Source organism: Syngnathus acus, chromosome 10 (assembly GCF_901709675.1).
Source record: "Syngnathus acus chromosome 10, fSynAcu1.2, whole genome shotgun sequence".
Taxonomy (NCBI): domain Eukaryota; kingdom Metazoa; phylum Chordata; class Actinopteri; order Syngnathiformes; family Syngnathidae; genus Syngnathus; species Syngnathus acus.
The window spans coordinates 7,753,247-7,766,959 of record NC_051095.1 but is presented as its reverse complement, the minus strand read 5'-3'; the positions used below and the strand labels follow the sequence as shown (position 1 = coordinate 7,766,959).

Here is a 13,713-nt window from a genome sequence, read left to right as displayed (position 1 = left end):
CCTTTCCCCACCGTTGTGACACACCTTCCAGGAGTGGGAGAATAAGCGGCGACATCCACAGCTCGCCAGGACCGACACCGAGGCAGCCTCCGGGTCTGCAGGGAGAGGAAGAGAAGAGGCGTCAGGTCCCACACTGGTGTGCAGCTGAGCCCTCGCAGCCGCTCTGGGAGCCATCTCATTCAGTCGAGATTGCTTCATACAAAAGTTGACAATGCACCAGTCAAGGCCATTGTTGATATTCAACATTTCCTAAATAGCTGAGCAGAATAGACAACATGGCAGCTTGCAAAACTTGGCCGGGGATAGTGACCTGGAGCTTTCCGAGGCTCGGCCGGGCCGGGTGCGAAAAGAGCGCTATTGTGTAAATGGCTGTGAAAGGGCTCCAAAAACAAAGCAATCTGCATGTGCATATGGGAAGCATTTATTTCATAGGCTTGATATCTAGCTCAATGCACCACACTCTTTTCGAGTGGTGACAAAGGCAAAAGTGAGCTTAACTTTGTCCGCAAGGTTAGTTTATACCATTGCAAGGTATACATAATGTTATTTTGGGATCCTGAGTGGGAAAAGATTCATTTTGGCAGCACTTGCTCCGAAACTATTATGTCATGTGGCAACGCAGTCGAAACGCGGAGGATCATAAAGCAACACCATGCATCCAACATGTACATACAAAACCATAAGTTGGTGTTACATACCTGACAGTATTAGTCAAACGAACCAAATTACCTTCACACGAGGCTCATCACTAGCTAGCATCGTAGCCCAAATAAGATGCCAGCACAAAGCGATGTAATGGCCAAACACAAACGATGCAAGCCATTCAATGCAATAGTCAACACTATAAGAATGCAGCTTCAAATTTACTTTCAGAGTTTCCTTCTCTTTTGCTACAGAGAGTTTCAGTACACAGAAAATATCTTGAAAATGACAGACAGTAATGTAATATAACAAGCCCCCGTGGGATGGCTGAATGAACGGCTCTTGCAAGCCACAGGAATGCCTCAACTGTCGTCCGGCCATCTACTTTGCTCGCGTTGCACATGAAGATGATCCAGCTAATGGTCTTGTCTGTCTGTCAATCTGGAGCTGACTGGTGCAGATTGATATGGATACTTAGGGACAGTGAGATGCAGATTTAAGACTATTCAGATGGAGTTTGAACATCACATGGCTTGTATCCGTAAACCTTTTAAAAATTTGTGAGACCGGGTGATGAGTGTTTTGTGATATTGTCTCTGTGCTGCTGCACTATTTATTTTGCTGCTGCTCTATTGACACTAAGTTTTATTAGCCTGTGTACGTTTATTTTAAACTGTGCCTACGCCTTTAGCTAGCAAATTTTAGCAATTTTTATGTGGTTTGTGTATATACAAATGTGAGCCTTGGAGTGTAGGGATGGACCAATTATATTACTATAGCCATAATTTTGACGCATATGGACGTCGACTTTTTTTAAGAAAATCCGTTAAAGTGAAAAGTGAATATTTCAGATATTTTCAAATTTTGGTCAACTTTATTGCTCAAAACTTTAAAGATTTTTTTTTTTTTATTTACACCACATAATGCTGAGCCTTTTCAGACAAAGCTGTCAAGTGTCTAAAAAAAAAAAATCACAATGTTTTGAATTTGTTGATTTTTTAATAAACGGGCTTAAAGGCATTGCAACACAAGAACATTTTACCCAGTTGGACAGTTAGCGGAAACAGGAGACACAGGTAGGCTTGAAGTTGGAGATGTGTAATTATGCCGATCGGGCAGAAATTACAGCTGCGGGAAGGAAGGCTGGCCTGGCATAATCTCCAAGGTGTGTCAGCACTTGGCTGAGGGACAGGACGGGGGACGTAAATATACCTGAGGCGTTCTTCCTGGAAACCCAACATGGGTACCACCCATCACATGCTATTAGCTGCCATCAAAGCTCTAATTTTACTCTAGCATTACACACCACTGCCTGCTTCCCCCTCCCTCCCTCAGCCCCCCAACATACTCCCATCCCTCCTTCCTGGTGGGAAAACGACATTCAATCCTATTCAGACCCAATTGGCAAATGACGGCTCTCTGCCGCTCAGATTACCCAAAGGAAAAAAAAAAAAAGTGCTTTGGTTCTTCTTGACCCAGACCCACTCGCCATTTACATTAGCGAAAATCATCCAATATTTGTCATACACATTTGGAGTGACCAATTTTTTTGAAAAGTAGTCCTGATTGGTATTTTTGAAATAAGATTAAATGACATGTTGATATTTTATGATGTTCTTTTGTAAATATACAAGTATTTTTTATGAATTTGTTTCAAAATCTGTTCTTTTTTATTTGCACATTTCATAATACTAAAACTAACAATATAGAACAGAGTGATTTGGATTTTTTTTCTAGAACGACATAACCCTAAATGACAATGTATGGCAAGATTTGCATTGGCCATGCAAAAGGTCAAACGCATAACAAAAATTGAAAGTAGCTAAAACAAAAATGCTTAAAATGTGCTCCTAACCAGTATTATCAGCATTGAAAGTCAGAACAGAAAGAAAACAATATGTAACAATATTTATGCATTTCCAATGAGAACCTAAACTCCTAGGTAACACAATGTCCCATCATAGTGAGCTATTGTTTCATTTCTTTGAGCTGTAGGTGATTACTGATTCAGATATTTATTTCCCCTAAAATGTAGCTGTAGGTGATTACTGATTCAGATATTTATTTCCCCGAAAATCGCCAAATTAAAAAGCTGCTTTTTTTTGTTGTGATAGGTACAAAAAATAATCAAGTACTCAAAATTCCCAAACAGGTGTTAGTTCGATCCATAACCATTTCCATGGATCACCACTTTCCATGACTTGTGCCATCTCTCTTTTGCAACCAAAAGGTAGCAGTGCAATTTATGTTCATGGCACAATTTTGTTCAAGTATCCTTCATTTCTGGGTGAGAACACTTTTTCCAACAGTGTGCAAAATGCCAATTGGTAGTCAAAGCATATTGCGTTCACCAGCCGCCCGATTTGAAAACTACTCTTAGTGCTGATTAAGTGCTAATGGCCTTCCTCCCCTGCAGAGAATGCTAATTAATGTGCCATTCTTCGGTGGGAGCAGAGCGCCCACTACACGCTGGCCTAATGAGGGGGAGTCAGGTACGTCATCTCCCAGGGTGGGTTTATAAGCGATGCACAGTGGGCCACACATCTTAAAAAACAGGAGGGGGGTAAGAGTTGGAGAAGGGAGGGGGGGGGGTCCTGCTTCCTGTTCCCTAATCTGAAGAGACCCCCCTCAGAACACTCACAATGGGCCGAGGAACTAATGAAAAGGTTTGTGCCAGAAACTTGGTAATAAAAAAAAAAGCTGAATGCCTGTTTGGACGCCACCAAGGAGGCAGTTCAGGTGTTCATTAACAAGCTTGAGATGTAAGTTTTGGGGCACAGACAAGAATATAGCTCACCCACATGGGTAGGTTTGAGAAAAAAGGTAGAGTGCAATTTATCTGGAAACTGATGCTGAAGAGCTGAGGATGGAAAGAAACAGACAAAAACACAAAACTGTGGTTACGTAATCTTTACAAACTCTAGTTCAAAGGTCCCGGAGCCATGAGTGAGCTAAGAAAGAAAACAAGCTGAGTAAAATGAGCCGACTTGGCAAAAATAAATCGGGACACAATTTACCTTTGTCAGGAATGATTTGAGCCAGGGCGCCCAAATGCAGCTTGAACCAGGATTTACTGAAGTGAAAGGAGGTAGGTGGGGAACCCAAGACACAGATGGGATAGAGACTCACGGCCAGCAAACAGACCGACCGGCAGAAGTCCACTTGGACAAGGATAAAATTCTGACCGTGAGCCTCCAGACAAGACGGGGGGGGGAAGCCAGACAGGAATACCGACAGGACTTAAATACATAAGGTAACAGGAAGAAGCAGGTGACAGACATTACGGTGATGTAGGGGTGTGGCTGAGGGAAGTAGCCGGCCGAGCGTGCTCTGGCACGGGCGTGACAACCTTCATGACTGACAGGTTTGTTTCTCATTGGAGCAATTTGAAATAAAACAGGCCAATGCAAATGTATAACGAACCGAACAACTTTTAATCATGATTGTCCAAAACTATCCTAACGACTTTTAATCATTATTGTCGAAAATTGAAAAAAAAAAGCATCCAGTTTTCAATCTCGAGACGAAAACTAACCTAATGACTTTTAATCATAATTGTCAAAAATTAAAATATCCATTCAGTTTTCAATCTTGAGGCGACATAAGTAAAGCATATCGAATTTTTTAGCGTCATGGCAATTAGGACTACTTTTACATGAGGTGATTTCTTAGTTTTTATTCTTAACACATTTAGAAAGCTTTTTATCTTCTTATTGCCTCAATTTGTTATTGTTTTTTGTTTCCTTTGGTTTCTGTAAAGATAAAGGTATTGTGTATAAAATGAATTTTATGTCCAAATTTTTTAATTGTAAGATGAATTGCATTAATTAATTTTGAGCTGCACTGAGTTAGACTTGGTTGGTCATTTTGCAGGCCGGAGGGGGGGGGGTCTGCGTCACTGTGGGAGTGTCCACAGTCGACTTGAGTCTTTTCATTCACTTTAAATGTGGAGCGTCAGTCATGGACTCGAGTCTCGACATGGTGTAAACTCATCTGGAGAGCCCAAAATGTGGAAAAAGTCCTGATACACTGTCTGACTAGATAAAGGCGTAATAATACCTCTTGACAGAATTCCAATTCCACATTGAGTTTGTCCTCCACCTGGAAAAATGCTGACATCCCTCATAGCCAAACTTTTTTCCTATATAGTTGCTGAAAAGTAAATAAATAAATTAGCCGTTTGAATGCAAAGCGATTCAAAGATGTTGAAGAATGAGGATGCTGCAGCGGCGGCGTAAACACAGATTGAGGCGCCTATTGGAATTACCGAGGTGAGATAATGGCCGCTGCATTAGATTAACTTTCAGTCCTTAAATGCAACACATTTAGGCAATCTTGTCCCCCCCCCCCTTTCTAAAAACACGTCGCTGTGTGAAAAGGCCTCCCTCTCGCTATCAGGAGGCGGCGGCCCCCCGCGCGCGGATGCAGCTGGCGAGGCGCGAGCGTGGACTGTCAAGATCTAGTTATAAAATAATTGAATTTTCATATCAGAGGGGAGCAGAGTCCCAGCAGACAAAAGGAGTGCTGAGTCCTCTGTGATATTGGCTCAGGCCCTTTGCCACACGCATCAAATCACTATGTTAATGTTCCCGCCTTTTTTTTTTTTTTTTTTTGAAGGCCACTTGTGCCCCGCCAATGTACAAGCGATGCCGTTTCAAAAAAAAAATGCAACTATTGATAAGTAGGAAGAAGCCCCCCCCACACTCTTCTTCCCACCACGCCGTTCTCTCTCCTCCCCCATCCGTCCTCTCTCTCCCATTATTAAAATAGTATTTTTTTTTTTTCAAAATCAGAATGGCAGCATGCTTTCTTTTCTCTGCAGCTTTAATTACTTTCCTAACTTGGCTGACCCTGTGAGCGTTCTGCAAAAAAAAAAAAAGCACTTCCAACAAAGGCTCTTCCCCGTGCTGCATTCAGGGTGTGAAAATGTATCAAACTGTGGATTTTGGTTAACATTTCACCTCACCTCCTCTCCTCTCTCATTCACATTTGTGCCAGACAGCTCCACAGATATGCCACTAAAAAGTCTTCGTGGAAAACAGACTGATGCTTGCGTCGGCGCCTGTTGACTCAACAAGGTCGGAGAGATCGGACTATCATCAGTAGCGCTATCACCTACAGTTTCAGGTTTAAACATTTCAGACCTACAGGTTTACCCATCCCACACTCTTTAAACATTTCAACACAATTTCAACACGTTTGAATGTATTTCTCAAAAACAATTTCCTTAGTATAGTTGAGCCCGTTCTCGTGCTCGTCAAGAAAAAAACGAAAACAATAAAAAAATAGAAAAAATAATGTCGCTTTAAGAAAAGGAAAAGAAGACTAACTTTGACTAACTGCATAATTCTCCAAACAAAAGTCATTGATGAAGTTTTAAACTAAGCTTAATGTGTAAAAAGTCACAGAGAGGCTCATTGAAATTAGCATATACGCTACAGTAATTCTTAAACCATCAAACAACTTTTACCATGAGACAAAGGTAGTGCTTTGCGGTCATCCTCTGGCATCTTGGTACCAAGGAGCTAAAATAAAGTGAACTGAGGAGCTTCGTTTAAACAAAGGTAGTGCTTTGGCGCATCACGTGGCATTTTGTTGCCAATGAGCTACGTGAGAGAGAATTGAGGTGCCTTTTTTTTAGACAAAAGTAGTGCTTTGTTTACGGTTACCACTACCAAGGAACCATGAGGACGAGAAATAACGAGCTTCATTGATGCAAAAGTAGTATTTTCCACTTTCTTGTGAAATCCTGATGCCATGGAACTGTATTAAAGTGAATTGAAGCGCTTAACTGTGATAGGCAAATTTAAATCTTCCATTGGGCCAAATAGTATCACTCAAGCAGGACAGTAGTTTGGTTGAACTGCATACTATGAAACCAATAGCGGCTCTAAATTGTCGACATGGATATGAAAGATACTAAATAAATGCTCAAGCGGCTGTCCGCGCACACGCGTGCCGACGGTTACTCGTGTTTCTTGTCCAATGCCTGACTGACTCTTGGCCTCACTCGCAAGCTGCTAATATGTTGTAATCCGCCTCTATCGTGCTCACCTCCTCGCCGGCTGCACTTTCAGGGGGGCTCGCTGCCGAAAAACACGTCCAGTGTTGGTCTTTTGCTGACTGCCTGATAATTGAATGAGCGATTATCCCTTCCATTAATAGACAATGATACACGCAGCAGAGCCATATGTCGGGAATATTAATGAGAGGCTGCGGCGGCCTTGATAAGAGGAGCGCTGTGCGCTTGCTGGAATAGGGGTTAAAACAATTTGCCCCATATTAATCCACTCCGGTCTCGGACGAATCAACCCCCCGCGACTCATCCCGCCCAGCCTGCGCTTCCACACTGCTGCTGGACCTCCAAGGCCGAGGCGCCTTTGTGTCTCGTCACGGCAGAATGACATACTAATGATGTGGAACATAGCTGTGTTGCGCACAATATGCCGCACAGTACGTGCCAGTTCATCCCCTGCAAAAAGGGACATTTGACAAAAATATTGCACAGTGAACGTTGAGTACCGATCCATCCATGTGTTCACAGTAACCATCATGCTTTTTTCCCCCAAACTTATCAACCTCACAATATATATCAATAAATATACACAAAAATGTACATTGGAAAATAACCATACAGCCCTCGATTTCTGAAGATTTCACATTGAAAAACCTTAAGTGGAAATTTGGCTGATCTTGAAAGTAAACTTGCGCTTTTCACTCTTCTTTCAAATTTATATAATGTCAAACAAATGTGTGCCGCCATCCCGTGGCCCACAGTGGAATTACATACAAAATAAATAGCAGACCGATCAAACTTGTATTTTTAAAATATGAATGCCAGGCTAGATAATGTGATACTGGCCTAAGATATAATAGTACAACATTTGGACACATTTAAACGACTCAAATAATGGCCGGAGTTTTTTTTGCTCTCTTTACTTTGGACTTCTCTCTCCGAGTTGGAAAGCTTTGTGGCTCTCGGGCTTCTAAAAGCAGTTTGAAGCCGAAGCAACGATACAAGAGCGGCAGCAGAGTGTCACTCACACTCGCCTGTGCGACAACAGCCCCTCCAAGCCCATCACATTTCCTCAAAGGTTACAGCGAGTCGCCGTGTGGGTGAAAGAGTTTCTTAAGAACAGGCCATGCCAATCAATGACTAACATCTGTTCTCAATGGGAAGCAATATTTCCCCTTTTACCTCGCAATAATTGCGCTTAATGCTGTGAAGTACCTTATCACGGGGCCGACGGCAAAAGACAGGCCTGTTGCCGTGGCAACGCCGAAAGCCATTGGTTTCCTTTTCAGCCGGATAATGAACTTCCCTCCTTGCCGTGTCACTCGCTGCACTCCGCCGCAGCATTCAGCCGCTCTCCCGGCGTCCTTGAGCTGCCTCGTCTTATCCGCCTCAACCCTGATGAGGGAAGAATGAACGAATGAACGAACGAATGACTGAACGAGCGGACGGACGGAGGGACGGACGGACGGACGAGATTGATTAGATAGATAGATAGATAGATAGATAGATAGATAGATAGATAGATAGATAGATAGATAGATAGATAGATAGATAGATAGATAGATAGATAGATAGATAGATAGATAGATAGATAGATAGATTTTCTTAATATTTTCCTAATATGCAACCAAATCAATGGTCAATCAATTTTTTTTAAAGAGAAATTAAGTGCGCTTTGAATGTGGGGAGAGTTAAGGAGATTTTGTTGTTGTTGTTGTTACATTTTTTGTTCAACAAATGTATCTCACAGTAAAAAAAATGGAAGAACTCAAAATTTCAAGACAACAAACTTGATCAAATTTGCACCTGGGAAATTTAATGCAGTGTGTTAATGTTTTGATTTGGTCAAAGTTATCTTTCCCGCATTTCACATCAAATTATTAGTTTATCATAACTTTTACTGAGCTCCAAGTGAAAACAACTCAGCAGATTGATTTGGAGGCAACAACTTGCATGCTGTCTTGTGCAAACTCTTACAATTTGCCAAAAACACCATTCATATTTATTTGTAATTTACAAACTTAATTACTGTTTTAGTCCAACAAATTGATTTTTTATTTATTACAATTTTTAAGTATATTGGAGAGGACGATATTTACATTTACAATCTAATCAGATTTATCAAAAAACGTTTCTCCCTTAACAGATGTAACAAACTAATGACTGTTGTGAACTAAATTCAATTACATTTATAATATCAGATTGACCTTGTGGTTGACATTAGACACGCGATGCTTTCTTTTTACATCAAATTTAGACAAATGCATGCATTTATCACTAAACACTTTAATAATAGTAAAAAAAAAAAAAAGGTCCCTCATGATGGACTTCACAACATTATTGACATTTATTGGCATTTCTATAGCGTAAAAAAAGTGAAAATATACCTGAAGGTCCTCCGACTAAATGGATTTAAATCTGAGGGAAATGTATTTTGCGGTGAATAGTGTGGCGCGGAAAGGCGAGGCTATTTGCGCTGAATAGACGTGTGACACGTGCTCCCGACAGCCAATTTATTTTCTCATACTTGTGGAAGGACACAAAAAGGAAACATGTTTTTTTTTCTCCTGCAAATGTCACGAATCAAGTTTTTGATCATAATAGTCCTTCATGTCCTTGAGCGCAGAAATCTAAGAACATCACATCTTTTTTTCTCACTCACGCCGTCTTGCAGAATAATAAATACTAATACTCAAGACCAATGTGCCTCTAAAGACGAGCCTTGAAGAAAATCTGGAATTAAAACAACTGTATCGCGTTTGTCGGCTAAAGCAGAACTTAATTGGTCAATCCAATGTCCAAGATGTTGTTCTGTCACTTAACAACAATTGTTATTTAGACAGACGCAGCAAATATCAAATAAATGTCTAGACACAGCCTATAATGAACTCTAGATTACACATCTCCGACATTTTAAATTCACACTCAGTTTTCTTAACTGATAATTCAGATCGCACAGATGTATTTTATAACAAAACCGTTAGGGGGTGCAGCTGAGCTGTTTCGAAATTTGAAGAGTGGCTTGTGTAAAGGCAATTCGGATCATAAACCTTTGGGGTCAGACATTATTCATGAGGAAAATGTCTTTAGACAGGTCACGTCTGATGGGCCAGTCCGGAATAAAGGGAATAATAATATAAAAAATGAATAAATACATTTTTAAAACGTGGATTGTTTTCAACATTTTAAATAAGCCTCAACTCTCAATAACTGTCCTCCAAGTTTTTAACATTTTCTTTTATGTTTTCTGCCAATGACTAGCAAAAATCACGACAGGCATCCCTCACGGAACAACAACACGGCCAAGACCACAACAACATTTGCAGCCTTAATGTCATGATATCAAGACCAGGGTGAATTTTCTTATGTAAAAGATATTTTCAGATTTTGGCCGACTAAGCTTCAACACTGTTTTCCCGACCGACTCCAAGTCCCAAAGCTAATAGAGGAATCATGTGTAGGAGGTTTGGAGGAGTCAGTTCCAGATAGTCGACGTTCCACCCCCGTTTGCGCCCCTCGTTGAGAGAGCAAATGAACAGATGTTCAAGTGAAAGACAAAAGCAGCTGGCAGCTGCAGTTCACAGGTCACAACATTAGGTACACCTGCAACATGAGCTCCAATGTGAAAAGGACACTATTTCAAAGCTGTTTCTGTTTGAATACAGTAAAAGTAACACAATCTACTCAAAGGCTACAGTGAAAGTTTTTTTTACAATCCATTTTCTCCAGCTTGTCCTTGCTAGGCTAGCAACTGTATGTCCAAGTTGATGTCAATTGCAGAATTGACTCGGCTGTCAGTGCAAAACAAAAAACAATCGTTCTAATTTCTACATCTTTTGCGCTTCGCGCTTGACTTTAGCTTCCAAGTTCAAGTAGGCCAGAGCGATACTCGCGTTCTTATTGGCCGCAGCCTGAGCAGGCGCTTGGCTCGTGGTGGCCTGTCTTTTCCCCGTCAGCACAGAAAACAGCTTGGTGCGGTAATGGTCGCCGGCCAGGAAGTACAAAATGGGGTCGATGCAGCTGTTGACGCTGGCGAGCGGCCTTGTGATCTTGTAAGTGAAGTTGACGATGTTGAGGGTGCGGCAATCCAGCTGCAACACGCGGGCCGTGTAGTAGACGGTGCGCGTGACGTGGAAGGGCACAAAGCTGACGGCGAAGACGATCAGCACCACCACGATGAGCTTGACGGACTTCTGCCGCGACACCTGGTTGGCCAACAAACCTCTCCGGGGTCGGCACAAGGTGCGCGCCATTTGGCAGTAACACGCCACGATGACCAGGAAGGGCACGCCGAACAGAAGCGTCATGACAACCGAGCTGTAGTCCACGTACTCCTCGAAGGAATCCTGGCTGGTGGTGTCATGGCACAACGTGTCGTTGTCTCGCCTGGATGTAGTGACGAACACCAAGTTGGGCACCAAGCAGACCGCCACCGCCGCCCACACGGCGGCGCACGCCAGGTGGGCGTGGCGAGGTTTGACCAAGCTGAGTGCCTTGATGGGGTGGCAGATGCCCATGTAGCGGTGCAGGCTGATGCAGGTTAGCAATAGGATGCTGCAGTAGAGGTTGGCGTAGAATAGGAAGCGCACCATTTTGCACGCCGCCACACCAAAGGGCCAATGGCTGCGGTTGGCGTAGTAGTAGATGAGCGTGGGCAGCGATAGCACGTACAGGAAGTCAGAGAGCGCCAGGTGGAACATGAAGACGGTACTGGGGTTCCATGGGCGCATCTTGATGAAGGTCCACAGGGCAGTGGCGTTGAGCGCCAAGCCCACCACGAAAACAAGCGTGTAGGAGACGGGCAGCAGGATGTACTTGAACTCCTCGTCAAAGCGGCAACTGGCGTTGAAGACGGACGTGAACGTCACTGACTGGTTGGACTCCACCGGGATGTACGCCGGCGTTGCCATGGCGACCAGTGCTGCCCTGGATCAGGAGGTCTTGAGAGAACCATCCGAGGATGAGGAGTCTCTGAGGTGCGCACAGGGATTGCATGGATTGAATCAAAGTTATTTTTTTAAATTAAACATGACAAAATTGAAGCTAAAATAAAACAAGTCATTTAACAACAAAAACTAACTGAGACTACATCCTTTGTTTATGAAACTAACTACAAAAAATTAGCATTATAGCGAAAACATGGCCTTTGTCGATACCACGAGCTTTTGCCGTTCATTGCGTATTGCTACACTGTACGAGAGAAAGTCAACGAGTTGTTTGAGAATTGTAAATTGCCTCACTTTAGTGCATAATACCTGGTGATAAAAAAATATTGATAAGATAAAAAGATTGAAAACATTGATAACATAGCTGATGTAAAATGATTCAGGTTAGTCACACGGAAAAAAAAAAGATGGAAAGCAAAAACTAACAGGTCGGTCTAACAATTTTTCCCATCTTGACCTCCAACATGGCAGACGAAGAAATATCAATCACGTGATCAAATACTCTCGTTTGTGGCATGTGAATACATATATTTTTCTGTACTACGTACTAATTTGTTAAGCAAATTGAAATAAAGAAAACTGTTTTCATTAAGATGAAGCCACACCATTAAAACCACATCAGTCAATTAGACTGTGCAGATCAAATTTAATTTTAGTATATATACACTTTTTAATGACATAAAAATTGCTACAACTCTCATATTGCATCTGTACCAATGATTGTATACAAATGCCAAACTTGGCAACAGTTTTAAAACAATGTGCCACTTAAGACTTAAAACAATTATGCTGTAGTTTTAAATAATGACTGTATACAGTAGCTGTAAGACACGCCAAGTTACTTAGTCTAAGTAACTTTTGATCATGAATCCAAAATGTCCATGCATGTTCCAAAAACTACCCAGAGATCGTTCCATGCATTCCACGTGTATACACAACTGGAGTGTGACAAATTTAGGTCCAACCGAGAGCGTGTGTTGAAGCAGTTGTATGTATTTATCTTGTGTTAGTAAAAAGTTGTACCTTTCGGAGTTTGTGTTGTCTACGGCGTCCTCTCCGCTTGAGATGAGGACAGGGGACCCCAAAGGACGACGCACTGTGGTGCTCCTCGGCATTATCTTTTTTTCCGCTCCGATCGCTGTTCCGGGCAAAGTCAATAGCCGATGTTCGCAAGTCCGGCTGGAGTGCATTAGACACACCGCAAAGTTATTTGGGTGGGTGTTTGTATGCGCGCTCTTGTTGCAGAGGAAGAAGTTCAATGCGCGCTCACGCAGGAACTGCATTGACAAAAAAAAGAACGTTTTTTTTTCCGAGTGATTGTTATTATTTCAAAGTTGTCGTGTAATACTTTAAAGTTGAAATCAATAAGATCCGTTGTGGGGAAGTAAGTGCGAATTTTGACACTGAATTGACACACACACAAAAAATGGACACAGCCAGTGAGAGTAAATGTTAGTCTATTTTTGAGTGGGAGCAAACTTCATCTGGAATGGTGCAATTTACCCCTTAATAATCATAAATTACTATGAACAGTGATTACAACCGTCAGACAAAAAGTTAAAACACTCAAATGTGGTCATGTTCAGGGGTCATCCTCTTTAACGGGAATATTAAAGTGTGACTGACATTTCCATGGTCCTCATCGTCCTCCAAAAAAAAACTCGGAGAGCTCCCCAAAGATGTTGAGTAATATATTTACACTGCTGCAACATTTCCGTCTTTAAAATCTATTGGGATGATAATTGTCCTTCGAGGGCAATCCATTTTGTTGTTTCACCTGCTTTGTTCCCAGAGTAACGAAACAGTAATGCATGATTGTAAAAACATAAATGTATAAAACAAAATGCGCTTAATAAGTTACCTGAGACTTCCTTGAAGTGTCTCTTTGACCCTCACGTGATGCCAACCAGCATGACGTTCAAGCAAAATTGAGCAGTATTTTGTATGTAAATCCAGACTGCAGGTTGTAGGAAGAGCAAGTGTACCTAATAAAGTGCCTGTTGAGAGCAATGGTTAACAAAAACAGAGATTAGAGGAAATATTTTCCTCCTCTAGTGTACGTGCTGCCAAAAACAAATCCCGTCCAGGTGATGACTTCATGGACAAAGC

The 13,713-nt window shown here is 42.0% G+C and overlaps 1 protein-coding gene across 1 annotated transcript; it reads right to left on the bottom strand.

Moving 5' to 3' along the window:
• Nucleotides 1-8,934: 8,934 nt before the first annotated feature.
• Nucleotides 8,935-12,867, bottom strand: p2ry4 (pyrimidinergic receptor P2Y4). Its single transcript, XM_037261884.1, has 2 exons — nucleotides 12,628-12,867; nucleotides 8,935-11,629 (listed from the first exon to the last, which is right to left on the bottom strand). Exon 2 carries the CDS (start codon nucleotides 11,566-11,568, stop codon nucleotides 10,486-10,488), a length of 1,083 nt encoding a protein of 360 aa, XP_037117779.1. The 5' UTR covers nucleotides 11,569-11,629; nucleotides 12,628-12,867; the 3' UTR covers nucleotides 8,935-10,485.
• Nucleotides 12,868-13,713: the final 846 nt, after the last annotated feature.

Excerpts from the sequence above, each read along its gene's own strand:
- p2ry4 (XM_037261884.1), bottom strand. The coding sequence starts at position 11,568 with ATGGCAACGCCGGCGTACATCCCGGTGGAGTCCAACCAGTCAGTGACG.